The sequence below is a fragment of the Lissotriton vulgaris genome, chromosome 7 (assembly GCF_964263255.1).
Source record: "Lissotriton vulgaris chromosome 7, aLisVul1.2, whole genome shotgun sequence".
Taxonomy (NCBI): Eukaryota; Metazoa; Chordata; class Amphibia; order Caudata; family Salamandridae; genus Lissotriton; species Lissotriton vulgaris.
This window is the reverse complement of record NC_141695.1, coordinates 692,209,157-692,228,184: the sequence shown is the minus strand read 5'-3', so window position 1 is coordinate 692,228,184 and position 19,028 is coordinate 692,209,157. Positions and strand designations below refer to the sequence as shown.

The 19,028-nt window shown below is 50.2% G+C and overlaps 1 protein-coding gene across 1 annotated transcript in view; it reads right to left on the bottom strand.

Moving 5' to 3' along the window:
- Positions 1-19,028, bottom strand: part of CEP95 (centrosomal protein 95) — a 622,972-nt gene that overhangs the window by 286,359 nt on the left and 317,585 nt on the right. Inside the window, exon 10 of the mRNA XM_086930924.1 lies at positions 11,904-12,127. Coding sequence (XP_086787050.1) covers positions 11,904-12,127 — 224 coding nt within the window. The remainder of the gene's footprint in view (positions 1-11,903; positions 12,128-19,028) is intronic.

Below are 19,028 nucleotides of genomic sequence, written 5' to 3'. Positions count from 1 at the left end.
ACTGCGTTGCCCCGCTGCGACCCCTCCCCCCCCCCCTATGCCCCCGCCCCCACGGCTGCTGCCTTGTAGTCCTCCAACAGCTACCAGAGCCACCTGTTGTCGTCCCTCTATGGCTGACTGGTCCTTGTGCGCGTGTCCCTGCGTATGTGAGATGTGATATATGTTTTTGGGAATAGCTCTGCACCGAAGTTTGTTGTTTCCCTCCGATTGTTGCGGGGGGTTGGGCGAAAAGGTGCCCGTGGATGTTTTAACTATGCATCACCTTTTTTCATGAGCTGCGGCCCTGACACTCGCCTGGAATGGCGGGGCGAGACCGAGAGCCTGGGATTCGTTTGCCAGTCCACGGCACCCAAAAATGTAAGACTATCCATTTTGCATTGGTTATACTTTTGTACTCCTTGCCCAGGTCAAGGACCTACATCTCCCTGAGTGGACAGACATTGACCTTGTTATGACTCCTCATATGGTACTCCTTCTTGGGAAACATCTGTTGCTATCGCGGCCTGCCTCCGGGTTGTTGGCATGACGCAGTGTAACCTTTCTTTTGCACAATAAATGTCTTACACCAAAAAAAAAAAAAAAAAAAAAAACAGCTAGCTGCCGCCTACAGACTGACTGACTCACTGCCTAACACTTTCGCTAATATGGAAGCTTGTCCTTTCATGGAAAGTTACGGCCCGTAACCTGCCGCCCACCAAATTCTTTTACCTCCCCGTACCAAGGACACGTTCCCAGCTGGCCAGCCTGATGTTGTGTCTTCGGAGTGGAGAAAAATACAGTCTTTCGATAAGGGCCAGCCTGAGCCGGTTCTCTCCAAGCGAACAACACTTCGAAACTAAAACATTACACTTGGCCTAGAAGCATCTCAAGCTGCCGGGGCAGAAAGCAAGATGGAGCCTCTCCCGTTTGAGGCCTACAAGGCCCGAAATAAGCATAACTCCATAGAAGGTATACTAACACTCTTGCAAAAGGACGGATTATCACTAATACTAATGAATCTATCCCCTAGCTTAAGTTTATAAGCCCTGATCTAAGGAAAAGGGTACGAAAGTGCACTACTGTGCCTTATGAATAGGCCCTGTTTATAGTTCTAATCCCTGTACTAGAAGGGTAATAGGCTGGAGTCACCTCCAATCATTCTCCCTCAAAGGAGGGCCGAAAAAGTTGGTCAGAACACCGCCTCACCTTCGTTTTGCTGCACCACCCAGTTTGTTGTGTCCTAGTTCAGGAAAGGGAGGGTCTGCGGCATTTCCAGCTGTGTTTCTTCCCAGATTGAAAGAAAGTGCCCTCTTTCTTGCATGGTATGCCTCACTTTTTGCTGATTAGCTGATTTATTTGACTGAGTGTGCCCTGGGCTCCTGCTAATCAGGTACCCAGGGCCTACGTTCCTTCCCTAAAACTGCATTGAAGCCTAAACCTAATTGGCATCTCTGGCCACCTGTCAGCCCCAGGTAAATGGTACCATAGGTACCCAGGGCACTGTGACCAGAGAAGGCATCCAAGGGCTGCAGCTCTTATTGTGCCACCCTTCGAGGTCCTGTACCCTGACACTGCCTTTGCAGGCTGCGTGTCTTGGTGCAGAACAAAGTGAAGAGTCGACATGGCACACATCCCTGTGTGCCATGTCCACAAACCACTGCCCTGGGATACCTCAGTCACCCCTCTAGCTGGGTGCCCTATGCCAGTGGTGAGGGTACAGGTGCATAAGCCCTGTACCCCTACAGTACCCAGGTCCATTCCTGGACACTGTAAGCGCAGTGCTACCATTAAGAGTATTTGGTGTTGGGAGGTTGTCATTATGAACTCCACAGCACCATAATTGCTTCACTGAAGACTGGGAAGTTTGGTATCAAACCTCTCAGCACATTAAACCCACACTGATGCCAGTATGGGATTTAATGTAAAATGCACCACAGAGGGCATCTTAGAGATGCCCCCTGAAACTAGACCAACCTCCAGTGACTTGACTGAGTGGCTGCCTAGGCTGCCACCACCAGACATGTTTCTGGACCCCTGGGTCGAGAGCTTGCTGCTCTCCGGGGCCTGAAACAATGCACATCCTGGGACGAGGTGCCAAGCCTCCTCCCCCAGGATGGGCAGGGTTCACGAAGGAGAAGCTTCAAAGACCTGCCGCCTTTTCTGAGCCTCTCCAGACCACTTGCTGCTTTCAGCAACTGGTCCCCACTGGTTCTGCCCCCCACTTTGGGCAGGAGAACCGGCGGGAAAAACAAGTGAGGAAGAGAGGTGTGCCCACCTCTGCCAACTCCACCCCTAAGGTGGGGGAGGCGAAGTGAAGCACAACCTCGAGTCCCGCCATCTTGATGATTGGGGAAACCCAGCCAACAAGGGACAGGCTCCCGCCCCCCTCCCACTGGAGGGTGGCAGAATAGGGGGTGTACCCACCCCAGGGAAGGGATCCATTGGTCCCTGCCCTTTACCTACTTGTAACACCCCTAAATCTAGTATTTAGGGGCACCCTGAACCTTCCTTCCTCAGATCCAGCAACCACAAGGAAAGGAAGAGAAGCTGTGCAGAGCTAACAAGAGGGCCCCACCCACTGACTTGGCCCCAGCCCTACAGGCTCGTCTCCCCTCGAACCTTCTCCTGCAAAACCCTGGAGAGTCGAGCGACCAGCAACCTCAAAAACCCCAGAGGACCTGCCTGCCTTCACTTTCCAAGCTGTTTCTCCTGTGAACACCGGACGTGTTTGAACTGCAGCTTCTGGTGCCCAGCCCACTCTGCACCCGCCGAACCCAGCCAGAGCGGAAAAAATACCACAAGGAGGTCCCCCGGCGATCCTGACCCGAGATACGGTGACCCCACACCTGCCTCAAGCCTCCAGACGACGCCTGCAGCCTCAATCCAGATGACCCCTGCTACCGTGACCAGAGCGGGTAAGAAAATCCGACGTCCCAAGGCACCCCTGCACCAGACACCCCACCGCCTTCTGTGCCCAACCCAGTGGTGCCTAACCAATCCTCAACATTCCTCTTACCCCTCGAAGTGGTGGTCACTCCTGGAAGATCCTCTTCCCCGAGCCTGCAGTGTTTCTATGTCCTGGAGAATCTCCGTTGAAATCAACAGGGCACCCGACCTCAAAACAGCACCCTGCACCCGGCCGCCCTAGTGCCGCTGAGGGTCCCCGTTTTTTGTGTTAACTTGGTCTCCAACTTGCCCTGAGCTTAACCCTAGGAGATTGGCTTCCACATCCCCGTGGTCTGCTTGTTAGCAGCCACCAACAGGAGTGCCCCTATCCTCCATAGTATAACAATTCGCCTCAGCACTCTGCACCCGGCCGCCCGACTGCCGCTGGGGGTGCAACAACAATGCATCACTGACCCTGGGAGACCCCCGACACTGACCCCAGAACCCTAACTCCAAGACCAATTACCTACCTGAAAACCGATAACCTCTTTTTCCTCATAGAATAACACTGACACTTTTTCTCCCAAAAAGTTTTGAAGTGTCGACATTTGAAAACTAAGATTATTCCTTAAAAATCGGATGTACCATGTTACAACGCATACCATTACAACTACCTACTATTACAACGCGACCATTACAACGCATACCATTACAACGCATAGCGCTTTGAGGTGCTGGATAGTGGTAAGTTTAATTTACTATTCTAACTCCAGTCCCCGTGGACACTAGGGAAGGTGTTGGATAGTAAATTATACTTATTCCCTATCCTAGAGCGCCCCCCAGCGCAATGCGTTGTAATGGTATGCGTTGTAAAAGTTGCGTTGTAATAGTAGGTAGTTGTAAAAGTTGCGTTGTAACAGGTGTATACCTTAAAAATCACTTGAATAACCAAAACGCATTTTCTCAACTGTTTTCAGGAAATGTCTCAGTGCTGAATCTAGGTATCCAGAACTGAGTAAGAAAAGTAATGTTAAAGTAATTTAGCTGCAAAGTGTATTTCCTTCCATAGGATAACATTGGTGATTCTATGTGAAAAAGTTTGAAATACAATAATATTCTTTAAAAATGGTACATCTAACTAAAACACATTTACTCAACTGTTTTCAGGAAATGCCCCGGTGCTGAATCTAGGATCCAGCACTGTGTTAGTAAAAGTAATCCGAAAAGTAATTAACTGCATATTACTTAAAAAGCCAATTCATTCGAATGTACTATACCTGCTAAAGTGTTGCAAACTGCTTACTTAAACTGTAACCAAAATCAGTGCAAGTTATACAGCAATTTTGAACTGAGCTTACCTGTACCAGACTTGCTTGGTTCTAGAAAATAAACAGTATATGTTTTATACAAAAACAATTGGTCTGGAATTCAGTTCTAGAGCGTGTGAATGCATTTGCTGACTAAGTGTGTACATCAAATGCTTAACAATGTCCTCTGATACTGCCTTACTGCTCGACCAAGCTACCACTTTAGAGAGTAAGGTTCTATCTACCTTTAACCTCTGCCACACCTCTGGGGACCCTTGGACTCTATACACACTGTACCTCACTTTGGTGCAGTATATATATAGAGCCAGTTTATTGCACAAATACCATCATGTCAGACCCCCAATGAGTAAGGACAGGGGCAAAGATATATGGATTTGGAGGGCTTCGAACTGGAGCGCTGAGGTTCCGCCATTTTGGCCATCAAGCCCATGTCCCATTGGTGCAGCTAAGTTCTTGGAGTGGCACTAGAGTTCTTGCAAATGATTGCTCAGTGTGGGTGTCTGAAGGTCAATGATATGGTATATGATGTTGGGTGAATCATGGTGGATGTGAGCGTGTACTATGGTTGATGCTTCGATGTATGAAGGTAGGTGTGTTTGATGGTGGCTGTGTGTGAGCTTCATGATTGCTGTGGGCATATGAACGTGGCTATGGTGATAGGTATATCGTGCATATGGGGACATTTTGCTGGTTGTGCGGATATATAATGATTGATATGCGGTCATATAGGATGTAGGGTGGATGCCATATGATGATGGAAGCTTTGTCATAATGGTGGGTGGATGCTTGTATGAAGGTGGATGTGCTGGTATGTTGTCATGGGTTTCTTGAGAAATAAAAACTGTATGGCCATATATACAAGGAAGAGTGTGAAGGCGTATTATATAGTTAATTTTTCATATTTTGTGGAGTGTTATTTTTTGTTTGACAAGGTGACATTGCGAATACTTTAGCTGGGATTAAGAGTTAAGGGTGACATAGTAAAGTGGGATTGTAAAACGAGGTGAAGGTAGCAATTAACTAACTTGTTTTTTGTGACATTATAGATTTTATGGCAAAGACACTGAACATATTAGTCAACTTTAACTTGCTTTCAATTTCACTTCTTTCAAGCATTTCTATTTTTTATGCGAGTTGTGTGAACATAAGTAGCGTGGGTAGATGTAGGATTTTTACTTGTGTTGAAGAATAATGGTGGATGTGGTGCTGTAGGATGTTGGCTGGTGGCCATTTGATAGTGGGTGTATTGGCATGTATGTTGTTTGAGGGTGTGCTCCCAACCACTCTATCCTTTCTTTGTGCCCCCACTGCTCCTTTATGTCCCCAAGCCCCTGCTGCCCCTGTGTGCTACCTTTCCTGGTCTCTTCTGGCACTCTGTAGGCTATCTGGAACACCTCTATGTGCCTGATCACTGCTTCCCCTGTGTATCACCCCCCCCCATTTGAAGCACTACTTTGTAACACTGCAGTCTCTTATATGTGCCTCTATATATAAAAGTGTTCACCCTGAAGTATCTCTGCCAGCTTGCCTGCTCCTGGTGAACAGCAGTCCCACTGCAGCCCTCGGTGTGCCATTGCCAGCCCCATCAGTGTCCCATTCCCCCTACAGCCCCTATGTGCTGCCCTACTCCACCCCTGTTGACCCAGTGTGCCACCTCCCCAAACCCCTCCGTCCGCACCCTGCTCCTGCAGCACCTTGGTACACCAGTGCTTCCCCTTATGTGTCCTTAAAGTTCCTTTCAAGTCCACTATCCTTGAGCCTCTTGGACCCTGCATCCCTTCTACAAATGTACCACTTCTCCTGCCCCCCCCCCCTGGTTGTGCCCCCACTCCACTGCAGCCTCATGCTGCTTTACCCTTGCTAGTCCCCTGCGCCCTTGCACCCCTCAAGCACTTTCATGCTCATTGCCTGCTCTGCAGCCCCTATTTACTCTTCCACAACCTCCAGTCCCTGCGCAGCCACTCTGACCGCCAATCCACTGCACTTGTGTCCCCTTGCTTCCCCTTAATTTGTACTTGGTCCGATAGAGCCCTTGTGTGTGCTTCTCCCTCTCCCCTGTGTAGTGGGGAGGCATTCGAGAGGGATTCTGCCCCCACAGCTTGTTCAAGGCCACAGGGGGTTTTGTTCATTGATTCCTGTGCCCTGTCCTTGTCCAAGGGTAGTGGAAGAATGAGGCATTCGCCCTCATCTTGTCAAAAGGAAAGTGGGGACTTAAAAACAATGTAAAAAGCAAGAGCGCATGAAGAGATGACCTGGAACTCCCTTCTGCACCCTGTTCCCAATTGAGACCAATATTTGAAGTTTTTAAGAAATACAGTGGCCATTTGATATGCTAGGGAAGAAATAATATCTATATTTGGGTTACATCCCTCACATAACCAAAAGTGAAATGACCCAAAGCTGCCAGTTAAAAATGCTTATAAACGGACATCATAAACTACCTTTCCTTTATAAAGCAGTCCCTCTGATCATTTACCATCACTCATAATCAACTAATGGGTCTTCCTGTGCAACTGTATTTGTGTTCAGGGTAACGGAAGAAGGGCTGCAGTACCACTCCTTCTTCCTCAAAATTGTTACTAGCAATCGGGAAAATAAAGATTCAAAATAATGTATTTCTTCAGATCAGCCAATCCTGAACATCGATGCTCAGAAAATCGCTGAAGCAACTGCATGTACCTTCAACACTTGCTTAGTATGTGGTTGCACTGTCACTGCAACCATACTTCTTGCTCTCTAAGGACTCGGGGCCCGATGTAGGTAAAAGGGATTTTCCGAATTCAAAATACCGAGGCTGGCCGAATCGGTATTCTGAAATCGGAAAACGAGATGTAGCAAACAAACAGCGAAATAATACCGAATCGGTCGGCATCGGTAATGTGAATCGCTACGTACCGATTCGGCACGGACCGAATCGGAAAGTACCGAATCGGCTACCACCGAATCGGAAATAGCCGAATCGGTAAAATCCGATTCGGCAATTACCGAATCGGAGGTATGAAAACACACCCATGGGCAAAAAGCCCATAGGAAAGCATTGAAGAAACCGAATCGGTAAAATCCGAATCGGATTTTACCGATTCGTTAGAATCCGAATCGGTAAAAGCCGATTCGGTAAAAGCCGATTCAGCCAATGAGGTGGATCCCCCTCCCCCACCCAAACAGGGAGTGGCAACCCTGGCAGGTGCAGCTAATTAAGAACTTTCTGGAGAGCCAGCCTGAGCTGAACACTCACAGTTAGCAGCAGTGGGAGTAGGAGGTAGTGAACTGTTCAGATCAAGATGGCAAACCCTAGTGAGAGCCAGAAGACCAGCCAGAAAAGGAAGCCAAAGTTCAGCAGCATCGAGCTGCAGGTGTTGGTTGAGGAGGTGGTGAGGGTGCACCGGCAGCTATTCGGGAAGCTGTCCCTCAATGTGCCTGACAGCACCAAGAGGAGGCTCTGGAGTGAAATCGTCCAAAAGGTCAATGCTGTAGGTGTCACCCCCAGGTCCCTTGATGAGCTGAAGAAGCGCTTCTATGACATCCGCAGCCTGACCAAACGGAAGATGGCTGAGATCCAGAGGCAGGCTGGAGTCACAGGTGGAGGCAGGAACCCGGCGCCACCCCTCACCGAGCTGGAGGAACTGGTCTCCAGCACCATTGAGAGGGAGAGCGTGACCGGAATTGGGACCCTGGACAGCTCAGCCAGAGCTACAGCTACAGGTAAGAAGCATGCGCATCATGACACACCCTACCAGACACCTCCCCATTAGACACAATGCACAGCCAAACCCCAGCACAGTACTGTAACCAACATACAAGAGACAAGCATCATGGTACATGTAGTCAGCAGAAGTTAGCAAAATATGGCAGTGCAGAATCACAAGACATGAAACAGTGGAACACATTCTAAGGAGATGCAAGGACATGTGGAATGCTTTAATTGTACTGACTGTAATACATCGCACTCAATTTACAAATGCATCTTTGTACCTAGGGGCACCATCAGGCGGAGAACCACTGACAACAGAGGCAGCAGCACCATCTACCAGTGCACTCGCAGGGCCGAGCACGAGTCAGGCTGCCGAGGAGGAGGAGGAAAACACCATAGGGCTGGGTAGTGAGGGAGACCTGGCAATAGACTATGATTCACTTCACTCCCCACAAATGCCGAGCACACCACCCTTGCTGTTCTCCCCAGAGAACTCCCCGACAAGGGACCTCCATCCACCTACACCAGCTCCTGCCACGATCATGGCTGTGGCTCCAGTACACCCTGTCCTGGGAGCAGGGGCTCAGGCCCCGGCCAGCACCACACCCCCACCAGTGGCACCACAGCCCACTCAGCAGGCCGGCAGCAGCAGTACCCGGCGCCGTGCCATTCCCACCACTGCAGCGCCAGCACCGGAGGGCAGTGTCTTCCTGGGCCTTGAAGGGAATATGGTGAAAATCCAAAGGCAGCAGGCGAAGTCCATCATGGCCTGCCAACGCCAGCTCCTGCAGCACAACCTGCAGATGGGGGAAATGGTGAAAGGTTTTCAGGCCTTTGTGGATACCAACAAGGAGGTAGCAGAGCAGGTTTAGGCAGGCTAACCACTGCCATTACCCAGTTATGTGGCAGACCAGAGGAGCATGAGCTGTCGCGCAGGCGGGATGCCCGGGTGCAAAACCGCTCCATAAGCCGCCTTGCTGCTGCAACGGCACAACTCTGTCAGCGCGGTGCCAACATGGAGTCAAGTCTCACCCAAAATACCGCCGAGATAACAAGGGGAATGGCCCGCATCACGACAGCAATGGAGGCCATGATTATCTCTAACACTGCCGCAAATCCTGCCCTGGACCTGGGGGATGCTGGGGACAGCAGCAGCCGCAGCAGCCCGGCCAGCGCTGCGTCAGAGCCACGCAGGAGCACCAGGCGCTCCGCAGAAGCCGCTGGTCATTCTGAAGGGGGTGAGGGACACCCCAGTGGGGCTGCCAAGCGCTCAAAGAAATAGCCTTGCAAGGGCGGGTGAGGCAACCTGGACCTTAGACTTTTGTTTTCTTTGCTATTACACCTTTTTTTTGTTGCACATCAGTGCAGTAACTGTGTTGCAACAGTATTAAAATTTGCTTTTTCACCACAACCATTTACCTGTCTGTGCATCTGTACTCACTCAGAAATAGTTTTCTGTAATCTCCTCACGTCTGTATCTGCCATCACTTGGCGTACACACCCCAGCTGGCTGTGTCAGTGGCACAGCTTCGTCGTCGTCATGGTCCTCGTAGTCAGACAACTCCACCTCAGTGCCCTTCTTCACCGCAAGGTTGTGTAACATTGCACATACAGCTATCATCTTGCAGCAGGTGATGGGGGTATACTGCCTTGCACCTCCACTCTTGTGCAGGCATCTGAATCTACTTTTCCAGATGCCAAAGGTCCGTTCGACGACATTCCTTGTGCGTATGTGGGCCCGGTTATACCTCCTTTGGCTGGGTGTGGAGGGGTTGAGGTAGGGGGTGAGTATGAATGAGCGGAGGGCATATGCACTGTCGCCTGGAAGGGAAAGGGGTAACATTACACACATGCATACATGTATTCCACCTAGCTACTTTGTGTTATGGGGGTCTGATGATGTGTCTCACCTAGGAGGTATCCTTCACCAAATTCGCCAGCCATCAGCCGTGCATAGATGCCGCTCTGTTGGAAAATATAGGAGTCGTGGGTACTCCCTGGGAATTTTGCTACCAGGTCTGTGATGGTGCACTTCGCATTGCAGATCACCTGCACGTTGATGGTGTGTGTAGACTTCCGATTGCGGTATATGTATTCTGTGTCCGCTGGTGGGCAAATCGGAATGTGCGTGCCATCTATGCAGCCAATGATTTGGGGAAATTGTGCCATCTGGTAGAAGTCAGCTTTAGTTTGTAGCAGTTCTGCGTGGGTTGCAGGGAAAGAGATGTATTGGTCCATCCTGTGTATGATGGCGTCAAGGAATGTGTGGAAGAACCTTGACAGGCTGCTCTGGGTCACCCCTCCTGCCGCTGCAACTCCACTTTGATAGCTGCCAGACGCAAGCAGGTGTAGGCTGCATAGCACCTGGACGTGTGCTGGGATGGCGTGTGCCCTTGGGGTGTGGTGGTCCAACAATGGTTTGAGGTCCCTGATGAGCTCAAGAATGGTGTCAGAGTCCAGCCTGTATCTCTGTAGGATCTCTGCCTCTGTGAGCATGAACAGGGTTATCCTCTGTCTGTAGATCTGTTCATTTCTTTGCCATTCCCTCTGTCCTTCCTGCTGTAGCCGTAGCCGCCTCGCAATGACATAAAAAGCTGGCATCCTGCAAGTTGCAATGCATTTTGGGGCTGTTTTTATGGGTTGGAGTTGGTTACCACCTGATTGTAATCCATGGTAAATACCGAGTGAATTCTACCGATTTTGAGCCGAAATCGGTGTTTCTGTGCCTCCCTACATCTCCCCATCTGTCCGAATCGGGGAATTTCCCGATCGGTGATTCATACGAATCGGTAGGTTCTCCGATTCGGCTCATGTCCGAATCGGTGTATCTACCGATTCGGTACATGGACCGAATCGGCTATATTCCGATTCGGTGTGTCTACCGATTCGGTACATGGACCGATTCGGATAATTTCCGATTCGGTGTCAGTATCGAATCGGTACATGGACCGATTCGGATAATTTCCGAATCGGTGTCACTACCAATTCGGTACATGGACCGATTCGGTTATTTTCCGATTCGGTGTGTTACCGATTCGTTACATATCCGATTTTCGGTATGTACGTATCTGATTCTTTTCCATTCGGTACTCATTCCGAATCGGTTTTCGCTCCGATTTTGACTTTTTTTTTTGCCCTACATCTCGATGGCTGTATACCGATCGGTAAGGGCCCAAAATCGGTATTTTCGGCCGTTACCGATCGGTAACGGCCTACCTACATCTGGCCCTCAGTCCGGGGTGTTTTCTCAAACAAAACCTTCTGATCACCTGCACCATTAGATACAGCACAAGTGTGCTTATATCATGCTTTCTAGTCCTTCGTCTGCTAGCAATGACCGCATAAGTATTTTACAATCTTTTAAGTCTTCAATAGAAGTTTAAGATAAAAAAAACAGTGGGAAACTGTACAAAGGAAAATTGTATTTCAAGTGACAGGACCCAGACAGGCCATGTACCATTTTCTGGAAGAGTCCGAGATTTGTTTATTAGTCAACTATGACTTCAGTTAATACTATTACAACTGTTCAACAGACTGTTTGCATACGTTTATAGAGGGTATGAGATGTTTAGGGAAAAGCAGCTGATCAGATAATTTCTATAACTTTAGTCAGGCAAATAATCCTTCAATAAAAAAAAACAGGGAGTAAAGGACACACTGAATCCTACCAAAGCTTCCAGATGCGCTGACCTAATCTGTTCAGATTAGTGGCATCAGCAGGGAAGAGCACAAAAAACACGACTGGCTTGAAGAGGGACATTAAATGCGAAAAATAATTAAATTCACTCATGCAAATTTTCAGCCACAAGACAGTGTGTGTTATATAAAAATAAGGCCGATGGTTTAAGAACTAAAATATAATTTTAGAATGTTTTCAAAGCATAGCATACTTCCTTCAGGAATTTAATTATTTTCCACCCGTAGAAATATTTCACACCAACACCGGAAGTAAGATACGCATCTCAAAACCTTAACTGGCGCCCAACAGAAAAGAGTGGATTGCATACAATTACACTCACCTGACGGACTGTGAATCTTGACCCGTAAATGACCTCTCATGCCCTGCTTCCTGTGGTGGCTCATTAGTGGAAGGCTGCACCTGACCGTCTTTGTGAGTTGCCTCTTCCTCATCACCAACTGAGGACCACTCTTCTCTTCCTTCCAGGTCACTCTGCAACGTCATAAACCTTATATCTGGCAAGGTTCGAAAAGCAACTTTTTTCTGGATATTTAAAACTGGACCCTAAGACCGAAACACCAAGAAAAAAGTGATGAGGAGTAGGAACTTACGGTATGACACTTTTCTGAATACAAAAAATATTTTGTTGCATGCTGATCTCCGAATTATGTAAAGTGGAGTATAATTTTATTACAAGCATTTCTGGAATCATAACACTATTATAATTTCTCTACTGACATTTTTATCCAGCAAGCAGAACACGTCTCTATAACATTGTGGCTTACTCAGACTATTGTTAGTAAACTAAAGTTACACATGCCAACATAACATGTCCAGCACTCCAGAGTCTTTTCTTTACTAGTTCTCCTGTTCACCATGCCACTGCCAATCCTCCACTCTGCAACACATCGCCCATTCTCAGTGCCAATGTTTACCCCTTGTATAAATCATTATCTCTGATTTAGGTATGCCATACTTTCAGCAGGCAGAGCAGTGATGGGTGGGTGGCTAAGGTTAGTAAACTTTTATCGTCATAGACAACCTATTTTTCTTTGTGTATATCCCTCTAATCTTTGATCATTTCTCATATCCATACACCAACTTCTGTATTATTTAATGCCTTGTGATTTAAGGTGGGTACTGGTCCCCGCTAGGCAAGTATTAGTAATTCATTCCACGCCATAGCACCCCCCACTGTGCCGGACCTTGGGGTGGTGCAGGCCAGATCAGCCAGTTGTCTCGGTCAATATGCTTTTAACAGTATTCCAATAATCCCATAGTTTATAGCAGGACCACACAATGTGATGCAAGTTTGCCTATATTTTGCCTGTGGCAGGCAATTTTGGCTTGAAGCAGTGTAGTCTCGCAGGAGTTATGTAAATTTGATGACGATAATTACATTGACACGAGAATTTAAGAAAATAAATTCACCACTTGCCTTTCATAACTTCTTACAACCGAGTAAAGACGTGCGACGGTGCCTCTTCTCATCATTACGTGCCCATGGGAGGAGACAGCCGATGTGGGGAGGAATCTAAATCTCATGCAATAAAGACTAGTACAGCAGCCTCTCAGGAAGGAGAAGATTCACACTGAGGTACCAATTAAACCACCTGAAGCAACCTCTCACAGCAGTCCTGTGGTAGAAGTCAAGGTGAGGAAGGCAAGGGCCATAAATGATCGTCCTGAAGAGAATGCAAGGTGGGGCTAGCATATGGCAGATGATGAGGCAGGGACTACACAGCAGCCCGGTATAGAAGAGAAGGCAGGGTCCACAAATAACATGGCACAACATATCCTGAACTGAGCACATTACGACAGTTTATTAGGTCATCTAAGAGTTCTGTGCCTTTATGAAGGCACATGACATGCAGTCTCATGCCTCCACATGCCCATGGAACTCCTCAGTGACTTGTAATATCAGCGACCTGGGGCTCGGCCTCGCCCGTTCCTTTTCAAACTCCTCAACTACCGTGACTGGGATGCGGTGCTCCGTGAAACCAGGAAAATGAGTGACCTCAAAGTGGGTAACAGCCGCGGGTTGTTCTTCCCAGACTACACGGCAACAGTGCAGAGGAGGAGGGGCATGTACATGGCAGTAAAGAGGCAGTTGCGTGAACTGGAGTTGCCTTATTCCCTGCTGTTCCCCCTCCCGCCTTAGGGTGGGCACACGCTTCTTTGAGACCCCATCGGAAGTCTAGGACTGGCTGGAAGAGACGGGGCAATGGTCGGGAACGAAATCCAGGGGCCAGGAAGAGGGCGGATGGCAAGAGCAGCGCTCCAGGAGACGGAGGAGGAAGAGGGGGGGACTCGTCGAGGAGCAAGCCTGGGCAAGGTCACACCCAGCCCGGAGAAGATGCGGCAGGAGCGGCAAGAAGCGCTTGAGGCGGTTGCGACAATGGGGGATTATGTGACTGGATGCAGGAATATGATGGTCAGATTGCAGACTCGGTGTTCAGTACCAGGTTTGCTGTATCCTTTACATACCTGCTGAAACGCGCTGCCAAAATATGTTACTAGCTCCCTCAGCTGGCGCAGTCTTGAGACTATGCATCGCACGCAACATGCAGGTGCGCTTCCAGGCTTAAGATTAGGTGACATTCAGTGTCCGGCGCGCACATTGGCCTCCATGGCTGGCTCACACTAGCTCTGCGCGATACCCAGATTAGTTATCTCAGAAGTCCAAAGGCCCTAGGTAAGGGAGCATCTTGGTTTGACTGCTGGCTGCGCGCTTCACCGCATACACTTTGCGTTGAGAAAACATATCATTAAGAGGTAGATCCATTTTCTGGTTTGGACGTATGCCCCATTGGGAACTCGCCCACCTTGTTACACTGTTAGTTCTTGTTTATGCGTTTCAGAAGCGGCACACAGATTTTCCCCTCCGAGAGGCTGCCCCTTGGCCCCACTTGGGGCTCCCTCCTGGTCCCCGGGTGGCTGCATTACGACCCCGCATATGGAATGTACTTACATCATGACCTGGAACATCCGCGGCATGCACACCCCATCGCGCCGTTACTCTGTCTTTTCTTATTTGCAGCGCCACAAGGTGGGGATCACACTCTTGCAGGAGACACACATGTCCCAGACAGAACTAGATAGGCTCTGCAGGCGCTGGATAGGGCAGATATATGGTACAACATACTCAGCGCATGCGCGCGGCACGTTGATTTGGGTGAGGGCCGGTGTCCCTTTTACACGTGAAGACACTCAGGTGGGCCCGGAGGGGAGATACTCCCTTACACGGGGAGGCTAAACGTACAGGAGGTCCTGCTGGGGTCCTTATATGCCCCTAATACGGATCACCCCTCTTTCCTGGCAAATTTAAATCACATTCTTCACCCGTATATGGGCCTCCCTTGGCTGCTCGGCGGGGACTCCAACATGGTCCTTGACACGCACTTGGATCGCTCCTTCCCACCCCTTCGTGCTGCGGCAGCAACATCGACGGCACAGGCACTACGGGACTGGCTATCGCACTGGGGAATACACGATCTATGGCGCGTACAGCACCCTGTAGACAAAATATACTCATACTACTCACCAGTCCATGACCTCCATGTCCGTTTGGACCATATAGGTGGCTCCCAGTCCCTGCTCCCACTCCTGGCTAGGTCAGAATACCTGGGTAGGACACACTCAGATCACAACCCCTTATGGTTCCAACTGAACTGGGAAGCGGATCGGCCCCCGGTGCCCACATGGCGGCTACAGCCAGCTGCGCTGGAAGATGCAGAGTTCCGATCCTCACTGGGCACAGCCATCCTAGCCTATTTTGAGGAGAATGCGGAGAAGGCGAGTGACCCCATGTTGGAATGGGATGCACACAAAGAGACTATCCGCGGGCATTGCATAGGTGCCACATGGAACATCCGTAAAACAGTGTCAGCTTCTCTGACTCGACTAGAGTCTTAGCTCCTGCGCTACGAGAGGGAGGGTGAGGGAACTGGTGGGCACTAAGCTAAATGACCTACGCGGTGAACATGCGGTTCCTATTGAAAAGCTGAGATGTCACAATTATGCAGCCAGGACTCACGCCAAGGCAGATAGAGCTGGCCGCCTATTGACCTGGCTGGTGCAAAAGACGGGCTGCGGCGACCCGATAGGCGCCATTCATACGGGGGAGGGGTGGTGGTATACACACAGCGCGCTGACTGACCACTACCTGCAACTTTATATGGCCAAATGGAACTGGCCCTGGACAAACGCTAGCTGAGTTCCTGGACTCGGTTGCGCTGCCCACAGCCACTGAGGGCCAGAAAGCCGCGCTCAATGACCCGCTTGCTCTAGAGGAAGTGGGAGATGTGATTCAGGCACTAGTGACCGGGAGATCCCCGGCGCCCGACGGCCTGCCAGCCGAATACTACAAAGCGAACAGGGAAATCCTGGTGCCCGACTCCTTCAGCTGTACAATGCAGCGATAGATGCAGGTCTGTTCCCACCGTCTTTGCGCGAGGCATTTCTAGTGTCACTACCCAAGCCAGACCGAGATCCCACGGCCTTGGGCTCCTACCGCCCGCTGGCAATGTTTAATATGGACTACAAAATCTTTGCCAAAATCTTTGCCAAAATCTTTGCCAAAATCCTTGCAGAGCCCCTGGCGCCGGCGGTACCCCACTTAGTTCACTCGGATCAAAATGGGTTTGTGTGAGCGTGGTCCACATCCCTGAACCTCAGGAGATATTTCAGGGAAGCAGCGGAGGCGACGAGGGGCTGGCCTAGAGCAGGGTGCCTGGTGTTAGACCTGGAAAAGGCCTTTGACTGTCTAGAGTGGGGTTACCTGTCGTCGGTGCTAGAGAGATATGGGCTGGATGTAAACTTCCTGCAGATGGTGGACCTCCTGTACCGGAACCCAGTAGTTCATGTGTGACTGGGGCCATATGTCTCGGTGGCGGTGGGCAGGAGCACCCAACAGGGGTGCCCTCTGCCCATTGCTCTTCGCGCTGGCCATGGAGCCCCTAGCTGCGGCCATGAGACAGACCCTGGATGATGGCATCCCCCTGGGCAACGGCACTCATCAGGTGTCACTATATGCCGACGACCTGTTGGTATTCGTTAGGGATGTGGGTCACATACCGGAGCTGCTGGTCCAACTGTTGAGCCGCTTCGCTGGTCTCTCGGGGCTCCGGGTAAATGCAGACAAGTCCTGCCTCTAATGCATTCAGCAGCGAGGTAGAAGATCCAGAATACCACCTCCATGCACGCGAGTCCAATGGAAAGCAGACACATTTAAGTACTTGGGGATCCAGATCTACCGTCAGCCGGCCGACCTATTTGACGGGAACTTGGGTCGAGTGGTGGCAGCGCTCAAGTCCCAAATTGGCTACCGGTCCACGCTCCCTCTGACGCCCACAGGTAGAGTGGCCCTAACCAAAATGGTCATGCTTCCCCGCCTTCTGTATCATTTTGCTAATCTTCCCTTATTTATACCTGCCTCCTTTTTTTTCCATGCTTAACAAGGTCCTGCGTGACTTCATTTGGGGCGCGTCCCGACACCGGCTGGCGCTTGGGAAACTGTTCCTACCCACAGACCGAGAGGGATTGGCTGCTCCCTGCTTTGAGCATTATTATCTGGTGGCGCAGCTCCAATGGATCGCCCACTGGTTAGCGGACAGGGGGAGAGAGGACACTGCCACGAGCGAGCCACCCTACACCTTGGAGCGAGTCACCGCGATCTTCCATCCACTAGCGGCATTGGCGCATCCCACCCCATTACTGTTGGCGGTGGCATTCAAATGCTTCCATAGGGCACTGCTAATCACGAGACCAGTGCACCCCTACGCACCTGTGGTGCCGCTGGAAGGCTCTCCGGGAGGTGAGGGGGTTCTCAAGCGTCACATGTTGGACCAATGGCATGAAGCGGACGTCCAGACATTGGGCGACTTGTACAGAGATGGAACACTGCTACCAAACGAGACACTGGTCACTAACGATGGGCTTCCCCCCCGAGAGGTTCCTAATGCACCGCTCCCTTACGGCACGCATGACGGCTTGGTGGGGAGATATTACAGCGGAGACTAAGCAGCACCTGACCGTGCGATATCTTCACGTCATGGGTAGGGGTAGGCATCTAATTAAGTAGTTCGTTGCATCCCTGAGGGCGCATACGGAACTGGATTTAGCCCCACTGCGCGGCAGGCAGGAGCGGGACCTAGGGCGAGCACTCGCCGATAAGGAGTGGGAGAAAATCCTTAAAAGTCCAGTGCGTGTCCCCAGAAATATGTGCTTTCACCAAATCCAAGTCTACATTGTTCACAGGGCCTATCTCACTCCTGACTTAATAAATAAATTACTTTCACAGGACCGAAGCGTTCTGTCCCAGATGCGGAGAGGTAAATGCAGACCTTCTCCATCTTCTGTGGAATTGTCCAGTGTTGGGCACTTACTGGAGGGACATTAGCGAGCTACTTAAGCAGTGCACCGGACGCACCATTCCCTGTAACTGGCCTGAATATCTCTTGCATCATTTTAAGAGATCACCCAAAGACAAGGTATCGTCCCACTTCCTGGATCTGGGGATGGTAGTGGCAACACGCCTCCTCACCAGGAGGTGGAAGGCGAGCGACCCGCCTAGTGTGCAGGCATGGATTCTGTCCCTCCAGGCGTGGGCTCGGGCGGAATGGACTGCCATACAACAGGAGAAAACAGTGGGGCTCCATAGGGAGCCAATTGCAGAGCACTGGGAAGACATGCTTAACGCCCTACAATCAGCAGGAAGCTCTGTGGGTGAGGGGCTGGCAGGAGATTAGAAGGGCACACTGGGCGATGGGGGGGTACACAGCGGGCAGCACACCTGACATCTCAATTGGTATACTACACAATGCAGCTGCGCAAGGGCGCGCTCCTCGGGGGGGGGGGGGGTAGAGTAGACGGGGGGCCGAGACAGGGAGGGGGTCAGAATGTAATGTATATTTGAGTCTATGCCGCAGTTTGTTAGTTCCGATTTGCTAAAAAAAAATTCTGCAGTTGTTATATAAAAATCACTTCTGTAAACAGGGCTGGGGTGAATAGGCTCCCCTATGTTTTGGATGTGCCCAGGCGCCTACTCTGAACTCTGTAATATCTATGTGAAACGTTGCAGCGCCTCACGGACATGTTATTCTGCCCATGCACCGAAACATTGACATAGCCGAAGAGATGTAATGTTTGAAATGCCGCACATGCTGTAATGTCTAAATAACATAAATGCCAATAAACAGATATGACACTATCATGAAAATTCTAACGGGGAAGGGGAACCAGGCACGGGGGCTTGCACTGGGACACTGGATTGGGAGGGTATGATTTCACTAAATGCGAATGATCGGTTACTGTATTTAGCAGACCCACTGTGGTCTATCCCCGGGTAGTGAAAATACTTCATATTTTTGCGACAAACTCTGGAATTCAAATAAACTGGCATAAGTCGGCAGCATGCTCACTTATGGGCTGGCACCCACTGGAGAACCGGGTCTGCTCACTGCAG